This window comes from Rhinopithecus bieti, unplaced genomic scaffold, assembly GCF_001698545.2.
Source record: "Rhinopithecus bieti isolate Rb0 unplaced genomic scaffold, ASM169854v2 scaffold_50877, whole genome shotgun sequence".
Lineage (NCBI taxonomy): Eukaryota > Metazoa > Chordata > Mammalia > Primates > Cercopithecidae > Rhinopithecus > Rhinopithecus bieti.
Window position 1 is genome coordinate 907009 of NW_016821745.1, and position 9856 is coordinate 916864.

At 45.5% G+C, this 9856-nt stretch overlaps 1 protein-coding gene across 5 annotated transcripts in view; it reads right to left on the bottom strand.

Annotated features, from left to right (window-relative positions):
* Positions 1-1356: 1356 nt before the first annotated feature.
* The window catches only part of RNF32 (ring finger protein 32), a 44714-nt gene continuing 36214 nt past the window's right edge, over positions 1357-9856 (bottom strand). For all 5 annotated transcript variants that reach the window (XM_017860578.1, XM_017860576.1, XM_017860577.1 and 2 more), the window contains exons 8-9: positions 2778-2945; positions 1357-2069 (exon numbers count right to left, since the gene is read on the bottom strand). In XM_017860578.1, the coding sequence (XP_017716067.1) occupies positions 1833-2069; positions 2778-2945 (405 nt within the window). In that variant the 3' untranslated portion in view covers positions 1357-1832. The remainder of the gene's footprint in view (positions 2070-2777; positions 2946-9856) is intronic.

A 9856-nucleotide genomic window follows, 5' to 3' on the forward strand; every position in this document is an offset into this window, starting at 1 on the left:
ACTCTCAGTACTCATGGGATTTTCACGACCCTCATCCTCAGTGAAGTTAGATGACCATTCCTGCCTTTCATCCCACCGATTTTCCTGAGTATCTGTTGCCTACAACTAACACTAGTTCCTGTGTCAGTAAAGTACTGCACTAGTTACAAAGAATAGAAATGGGCTCTGCCAACATAAGCAGGAAAGGCGTTCACGGGGAGTGTATGGCATGGCCCACGGATGTCATGAGAAAGCCCCGGAAGAAGTGTTGGGCACAGCCCTAGGCACAGCCTTTCCTGGGCTCTTCCCATCACTGAATGATCCGTGTATCTCCGGGACTGTCCCTCCCTCTAGATCCAAAGTTTGGGGCGGCAGAATCAGACTGCCCCAGCCTTTGTCACATGCCAGTGCTTTGCCTGTCACAGTATGGGGAGAGAAATGTCAGCTTACAGAAAATTGAGGTTCTGTGATTCAGTTTCCCTCTGCTCTTTTACAATAGAAGTGCTTACTCATTGTTTAAAGCATTCCCCAAATTAGTCTCCAAATTTTTTGATGGTATACATCATTAAAAAATGTTTGAGCACACCACAATACATGCATATTTATTCATAAATGATACATATGTAGCTATATAATGTGTACCTCACAAAACCCACGAGAGTATTTTTTCTAAGGAATGAGATAGAAATGTTGGTACTTCTCACATTAGACGCTGGGTTATTCTGAGCGTGTGCCATGTGCACACCCACTTGGCTTCTTCCCCTTAGGCCCACACCCTGCCCTTCCCTCGCCCCTTGTAGTTACCTGTGGCTGGAGTGGTGAACGCCACTTCCAAGCATGGCCTGGAACAATGTCCTCCTGCCCCTCCACCAGTCAGAAAGAGTGAGGGGGGAAGAAGAATTTACATTTTAACAAAATGTTTGCAATTTCAAAATACCTTGATTGACTACTGCCCAGTGAGTGAAAACCATATGCAACCTGTAAACGTGAAAATTTTCTGCTGCTTTGATTCTCATTGTGGTCAGGCATCAATCTGAGGATTCACTGGGGACTCTGGGGCAAAGGAGACTGTGTCCCAAGACAAAAGGGAGCCAGGGTCACACCTGGCAGACCCTCACCCTGCCTCACCCCATGGCTGACGTGGGTTGGACACCTCAGAAATCACGTGTCTTCAGCGAGCCACTGAGATTTGGGGCTTTACCTGTTACTTGGCTAGGGTTAACCTAACTGATGAGACTGTAACTGGTTACTGTAAATAACCAAGCTCCCAGTAATAGTAAACCAGTGACATAAACAATTCTTATCCAAAAAGGTTCGCATTTTTTTAAATGTATGAACTAAAACAGTCTTTATTGCTCTAAGACATTCAAATTTGCATTTTTTTGATGTTGAATACAACTGAATATTTTATTTTCACATTTTATGACACAGAAATACAGCAATTATTACAAAACGAATATTAGGAATGGCAAAGGCTTTAAGACAAAGTCTCAGTGGAAAACATTTGGAACTTAAGGAGTGTTTTACATTTGGAACTTACTGTAAGGAGTGTCGGTCAGACACTAGCTGTCTCTTAACTTCCATTTTTAAAAGCAAGCAAGCTCTCATTTTTTGCCTTTCATATTTCAAGTGATTCAACTCATAAATTTGAAATTTACTTTTTAGAGACAAAAGACTAAAATTAGATGGGCTGTCATCTTTTAAAATATACTTAGATTTCCTACAACTACCAATAGCTTATTTCCCTGGGAAAAAGATTGCATTGTAGTACTTAACCCAGAACTCAGGCAGTTCATCCAAAATGATGGTAAACTTCTTTCCTCAGAATTACCTAACTTTCCTTGACTATGAATTCAACATTCAAGAATCTTCTTCTGGTAGCAGGAGCGGCAGAGAGGACAGGCATGGAAAGGAGGCCTGTCTCCCACGGAGAACTCCTCTAGTGCGAGCAGACACGCATGGTGGAACACGTGTGAGCAGGACAGGAGGGCCGTCTCTCGGGAACGCTGGCCCGCACCCACGAGCTGACCGCCAGCAGGGGAGAGAGGGGCCAGGCAGATGGAGCACTCCTGGGTCTCCCGGCGCAGAGCCTGCAGCACACAGGACAGGAGGAGACCACGCAGGTGAGTTTCATCACAGCAGAAAGTTACTTAAACTGAAATGAGCATCATGTGCCCCGAGACGTGGGTCTTCTAAACATGCACAAGTTTCATTCTGTGTTAAAATCCCATTAATTATATATATATGCTCTGTTACTCCTGGGAACTGTGGAAAGGGTTAGTGTGACACTAACTTGACACCTGTGACAAGCAATTTTGAAACAAAAATACTTTCTAAAATGCTGAACATTAATATTTCCTTTTAAGTAAGCAATCAAGAGGACTGCTTTTCAAAATACTTGACTAACTGCTAAACTTTCCCAAACTTCCTAATTTTATGGTTTTTAAAGTAAGTTTTCCCCGCCTTGGCTTGAGTCATCTCATGGTCGTTCTCAGGCTGGAACTTTCAGGAAACCTGGGAAGGGGATGTGTTCCCTTCGGTGTTTTCACGGTTCACAAAACGGCATCATACAACAGGAACTTCCAGAATTTCAAACCGAAGGGACCTTTGCCATCACCCTAAAGCCCACGACGAAGGTCCTACCATGGGTGCAGGGGCAGCTACGGCAGAGGTTACCGCGGGCCTGACATGCCTCGGCTCCCCAAAGTGAGTCCTCGACCTCCCGCCACAAGCCGCTCCCCACAGCCTCCCCGGCTGCAGCTGAGTCCGCTGGTTAACGGGCCGCCAGCCGTGCCTACCTGTGCTTGGATTTTCTCCCATTCCTCTTCTGTGAGCTCATGGCTGTATTTTTCTTCGAACTGCTGAAGAACACTGCGGTTTATGGCCAAGCACTGATCGATCTCTGCAAAGAGCTCTTCAATGTTGGTGTTGTATGAGCACAGGATTCGGTGGCTGATTTCTGTGAACTGGGGAGGACAGAGGGAGGGGAAGGCTCACACCCGAGCTTGGTGGAGGTTGCAGGGAAACGCTCTGGAGCCTGACCATCTATTTTGGTAACCTTCCTCATCTCTGTCTTCAAAGAATACTTTTTAGGGAAATAGATACATGTCTGTCTTACTTAACTAACTTAACTATAAATCCAGATAATCTATCTGGACAGATGACCACAAGAACCCCTACCTAATGGGGTTCAGAATACACTACCCCAAAATAGGGCACCTTGGCACACTGAATATTTTAAGGAAAAACGTTCCTTCCCAAAGGAATGTGCGAAATGACAGCTGCAGGAGGGACCGTCTGACCCCTCCCCACCCCTGAAGTGGGTCACAGGACCCTCCCGTGAGAGGCACCCTGGTCTCCAAAGACGGAGGGAGCCGCGAGTAGGCTGAGCACACACAGGCCCTGCCGTGGTTCCCACCCACCACCCTCAGCTCACTCCCCTTGCACGCTTCCCCACGGCCTCCGCGTCGTCAATCCAGCCTAGCGGAGAAGGCGCTCAGGCCTCACTGTCTCTTCAGGTCTCCACTGCCTTAGGAAGGCTTCCAGATCAAGTGGGCCGTATTAAGTAAATCTGTGTAATTTTCTTTTGTTAAGCTTTTGGTCTCATTTACAGGGCTCCAGCTCAAGAATTTAGGAGGGTAGGGGAAAAGGGTAGATTGTTTCCCTCCCCTGCTGTTTCCTTGGTTGTGAGCTTTGACCATTAGCAGGAACACATTTGAAATTAAAAGTTGAGAGAAAAATTTGAATTTTGCAGGATCAGCTCCGTCCCACGGAAACGTACTGTGAGCAACATATGTAATTTTAAAATTTCTGGCAGTCACATTAAGTTTTTTTTTTTTTTTTTGAGACGGAGTCTCGCTCTGGCACCCAGGCTGGAGTGCAGTGGCCGGATCTCAGCTCACTGCAAGCTCCGGCCTCCCCGCGGTAACCATTCTCCTGCCTCAGCCTCCCGAGTAGCTGGGACTACGGCACCCGCCACCTCGCCCGGTAGTTTTTGTGTTTTTTAGTAGAGACGGGTTTTCATGTATTAGCCAGGGATTGGTCTCGATCTCCTGACCTTGTGATCGCCCGTGCTCAGCTCCCAAAGTCTGGGATTACAGGCTTGAGCCACCGCGCCCAGCCCACATTAAGTTTTTTAAAAGGCGAAATTAATTTTAATATTGTATTTGACCCAACATATCCAAAATATTATCACTTCAACGTTTATTAATTGAATACAGTATTTTGGTTTTTTGGTATTTTTGTTTGGTTTGGTGGAGACAGCATCTTGCTCTGTCACCCAGAATGGAGTGTGTGGGGCCATCAGTGCTTACTCAGCATCAGCCTCCCAGGTTCAAGCCATCCTACGCTATAAAGGTCTGAGTCATTGCAGAGCAGTCACCGGTGTCATCTGAGGCTCGGAGAGGTAGCTCATTCAGGACCACACCAGCAGCTCCTTTTCAGGAAGCGTGAAGATGAATGTAAAGCAAAGGAGAGTAAGGTGTGTGAAAGGCTGTGCCAGTGGTGACTGTCAGCCACGCTGCCTGCCCTCTTGCTTGTCCTTTCAAGGGCAGAGCTGTGGCTCCCCCAGAGATGACATCTCCCATTCCCCCAAGCCCAGGTGGGGCCACATGAAATATTTCTTCCAGATGGACGTGGCTCGTGTCTCTTCTGGGTGTTCTCCAGGCCCAGGGGGTGGCAGATGAAGGACAGAGGGAGACAGTTCCCGAGCCTCACAGGCTGGCATGTTGCCTGCAAGTCAGGACACCTGAACTGTCCTAGGAGACGGAAGCTCCGGCTTTCAGTCACTGAAATTCGAGGGTTCTTTGTCCAGCAGTTAGAAGTGCCCTGATTCAGGAGTTACATCTGCTTCATGGAATCGGGCTTGAAGCCCAACGAAGGATGAAATGAAGAGGGCCCACGGGGATCTCACACGTTTAGATGTGTGATGGGGAAAATGCATTTTGGATGGTCCATGACTGTCCAGGTTTCAAATATTCTAGTCTACCGGAGACCTCACGTTCTTTTTCTTTTTTTTATTTAATGTGGAGCAACCTGGCAGAAGGTCACCTGGCAGAACGTCATGTGTATTTAAGTCCCCAGACTTCGGAAGGTGCCTTTGAGGACATGGAATTCTCTTCCAATTCTCTCCCTTCTGCAAAAAGATCGTGAGACAGCACAGGGTCGAGTGCTGTGGAGACTATGAGCTGCCTTTGTCCTGGGATGTTAGAAGAATGAGTATTGGCTTTAAGGATGAGAGATCCTTTTGAGTAAAGAACATTCTGTGAACACAGCAGGCGGTCCACAAGGGTTGGGGTTTGAATGAAGGGGGTGGCTGAGGATCTTCCAGGCACCTGTGTTTTGGGATTAGCCGTACTTGGAAGCCCGGTGGAAGCTGCTTTTCTATTTATGAGTCAAATTCTCTTTCACTCTGAATGTAATTATAATTGCCAAGCAGCTGTATCTTAATTTAGGGTCTTCAATTGGTAATGTTTCCTAAGGCTTTAATTTTAGTTTTCTTTGTTCCTTGGCCTTTCAAATATCTAATAATATCTAAATAAATTATTGAAAGAAGAGTTCTCTATATGTTGTAAAAGGAAGAATTACTTGGAAATATATACAGTGACCTCCAATTGATGCTTTGTAATTCAGGTTTTCTGTAAATTGTTTTTAAGTGTGGGATACTTTCCACATATGCCTGAAAAGCAAGATCTTTTCTTCCTTCAAAATTATACCTCAGAGAAAGGGTCACATTCTATCCAGACCTTGCGAAGTGTTTCAAGTTGTGCGGTATGTTCTGAGATGAGTTTTGAACATAAAAGTACTATTTGGAATGATTGATAAATTGAATGAAATAATCAATATGATCTGGGTGTTTATTCTCAAAGTGGGGCCCAGACCCGCAGCCTCAGCTCCTGGGAACCTGAGAGAAAAGCAGAGCTTCAGGCTTTGCCCCAGGCCTGCTGAGGGCAGTCTGGGTGGGGGGCGGGGTAAGCCCTGCAATCTGTGTTTTCCAAGCCCTCCAGGTGATTCTGAGGCCCATTCAGGTTGAAGAACCAGGGTCACAGAAGTTATCACATTTTTTAAATATGCAAAGTTACTTAACACAGCATTATTGATCATTCCTGAGGTGTCACCTCCCAACTCCAAGCATGGGTATCGCTGTGAGTGAGCTTTTGGAAGCCACGTGAGGAACACAGTAAGTGCGTGGGCCACATATACATACATATGTACATTGATATGCATTTATGTTACAGTATCACCTGTGTGTGCATATATTCTATCATATGTGAGTGTCTCTCTCTCTCTACAGGATGCCTGGAGGAATCCCAGCTGTCCTGATGTTACATGAATGAGTTACTTGCAGCTCAAGGTAAACTTCCAAAGACAGCATCATTAGGACTGTTTAAAGTACATTTTCCTTCAAACACGTTAGATGGAAATAGAGCTCATATGCTCTGAACAACTGTGTTGGGCGACTCCTAAGTGGCCCTATTTATGACAAAGACTCTGAGGTCCAATAGTGATGTCACCTAAATGCCTCCTTCTGCCTCAGTCACTGTGGCATACAGGTCCCATCTCCTTTATTAGAACGTCAGTTCCTGGGGCCAGGAGTGTTGTTCTTAACACTGATAATACCATCCAGGGTTTTTAAAGGGTTTTGCATCTGTCATTACATCCCGCCTTTAAACCCTCTCAAGAGCTCAGTACGTGCACTGACCATAGCAGGCGCTTGTTGAAAAACACAGACTTGTCAATTTTGCATACATACCAAATAAATCTCAGGGAGAGTGGCCCTTAACACTCAGTGCTCCAGTCTTAATAGTAGCTGGTGTAATATAGCAAGGAAGCAAATAAATGCTTAGGGTATGTTAATATACATAAGAATCACAAACTAATTCCACAGTCAGGTGTTTGATTCCACAGAAGAAAACCTAGCATGGCAGACGCAAATGTCCTTTCCACAAGTCTTGATGAAATATTCCATTCCACAAGTTTTGTTATGTACTTCCGCTATTCAATTGAAATTTTTTCTAATTTCCATTATAATAGGTTATTTAGAACTGTTTATTAATTTCCAAATGTGAGATATTTCTGTTTTTTTAAAAAATTTTATTTCTAGCCTCAGCTGCACTGCGGTCACGCTACACGACTTAAGTTTCTTGAAGTACGTGGACATAAAGATGGTAACATGAGATACTGGGGTGACTGGGGAGGGACACAAGGGCTGAAAAACTAACTTTCGGGTGCTATGCTCATGAGCTGGGTGACAAGATCATCTGTACCCCAAACATCGCCGTCCTGCAATACATCCAGTAACAAACCTGCACAGGCACCCCCAAATCCAAAAGCTGAAATTACAAAACATGAATGTCTTAACCTATGATGAAATTTGCATCATGGACAAGTATATGGTCAGTTTTTATAATGGTATCTTTGTACTTTGAAAGGAAATATGTGCTACAGTTGCTCGGTGTGGTGTTCTACACCATTCTCTCTAGTAAATGCCTTTGCTTTAAAACCGCTTTTGTCAGGTATCAATACATCAGCTTTCTTCTGTGAAGAGTTTATGTGTATATTATAGTACGTATCATATGTGATACACACTCACACACACACAGTTCTTATGTTTTCAGGCATCTCCTCTGAGTAACATGTACATAATCTGGTGCTGGAGCACTCAGTCCACTTTGTGTTGTTACTGACACACAAACGGCACACCTATCCTGCTCTGTGCCTTCCATCTGCCCTGCCATTTTTTTTAAATTTTGCTCTTTTCAATTAAAATTTTCTATTCTCTTTACTATTTTGAAGGTTAAAACTCTGTTTCTATTCTTTTAGCTGTTGCCCTAGAAGTACATACTTACATTATTAAGGTCTAAATTGGAATTTTTATCCCTTGAACCAATACAAGGATCTCAGCATACTTCTTAATTTTCCTCTCCTGCTTATGTTATTTTTGTCATAAGCTCCCTGTCTCTCTTTTAACCTGAGACATGCTTATTCTTGTTTGGTGGAATCAATGTCTATTAGATTTACTCAAATTTTTACCACTGACTTCTCAGATTTCCTGTCTGGGGCCATTTTCCTTCCTCATGCAATGCATCCTTTAGAATTTCCTTTAATGAAGACATTCTGGTGGCACACTCTTTTTGTCTGATGGCTTTTCTTTTGCCTCTCTTCTTGAATGTAATTTTCATTTGGTTCATATGGAAGTCTAGGCTGACGGTTAGGTCTCCTCCGAAACACGGAGATGTCATCCCACCTTCTGCCGTTCCCACTGGGAAATCTGCAGGGTTACAGGGTTTGCCATCGTTTATCCTCGTTCCTGGCCACTTCCAAGATGACTCAGTGCCTCGTGTTCTGCAGGCTCACTAGACACTTAAACAAAGTCATATTGGGCTTCCTTGGGCTTCTTAAATCTGTGGCTTGCATCTTCAGATCTGGGAAATTCTTAGCCTTTGTTGCTTCAAGCCGTTGCCTCTGTCCCAGGTGTTCTCTTTTCTCTTCGAATTCTGACAGTGACACTGAACCCTGCACCACGTCCTTTCTTAGGCAAGTCACTTCCCTGGACCTGCCTTCCCAGGGGATACGAAACGTAGGGTCCCCCTTGCAGACCTGATTCCTCAGTGAGCTGAAGGCAGGGCTTGGCTAGAACGTGTGTGTATCAAGAGCCAAAGTCAAAACAGTAGAGCCAGCCGTGCTTAGCATCCAGCTCTTCCAGAAAGAAGGAAATGTGTGTGCACTAGGGGGTGGGAAATACCAACTGTGTACCTTTTGGTGATTCCACATATGAATTAAATGCTCTTATATTTGCACTTAAAACTGACATTCTGGTGTAAAGATGCGCTGTGAAAGTCATAAAATTTATAATTTAATTTTTTCTTAGAATAACATTAAATAGCAAATAAAAAATACTACATGACCACTGGAGAGAGAGGCCACAGAAGTACATACAGCTTTATACTTTTAGTACTTGAACGGCACTTTCCCCATGTTTTCTCTTTCAAACAGGGATCTGTGTTTTCATTTTCATGGCACTAGGCCATGCCTGCCGCCTTCCTGTCACCTGGAACACAGTTCCCCAGCCCTGCACGCTGCAGCCCCAGCTGTGTGTCTCGTGTGGTTACTCTGGGCTTCCCCTCCATGGGCACGCCATGGAGCGGAGGCTCCCAGGAAGCCCCTGTGCTGGAGGGGCCGAGTCATGGCCCTTTCTCCCTGGGAGTCCCCAGCCCTGCCCTCTTCACCCTCTTTGGTCTGGGTCGCAGCTGCTGACCTCACACCCCCGGGGCTCTGAGGGCAGTTTCCAGTTTTCATGTGGATGCAGGTCGCCCTCTTGAAAATGACCTATCTGCTCAGCGCCCAGCTCAGGGCCTCACAGGGGTCTGGGTCCTGGAAGGATCACCTGTGCCCAGCGGCTCACACTCTGCCAGCCTGCCCCTCCCAGACGCCAAGCCGCGCTGCCCTCTGCCTGGACAGAGGTTCCAGGGAATGGCGCGGTCCCTCCATTTGGGTTCAGGGTGCATCTCCTCAGACATTTCCACCTTATTTCAAATATCTCACCCCCACTTCACTCTCTCTCCCCTTCCTCTCTTTGTATTTTTCTTCCTGGCACTTATTACTTCTTGAAAATTTTAACAAAATATTTTATTTATTGTCTCTCCCCAGCTCCCTGCAGGAAGGGTGCCCTGCAGCAGGCGGGAACCACCCGAGTGGCCTCCATATGCACCTGGACAGGCGCGTGGGCTGGGTGCTCACACCTGGGCCCCAGAGGTGCTGGTCAGCACCCCCTTTACAATGAAGGCTCGCAAAGTACACAACTCCAAGTGCCAGTCCATGAAAGCAGTTCACATAGACTTTTAATACAGTTAAGTCTAATTTATATATATATATATAT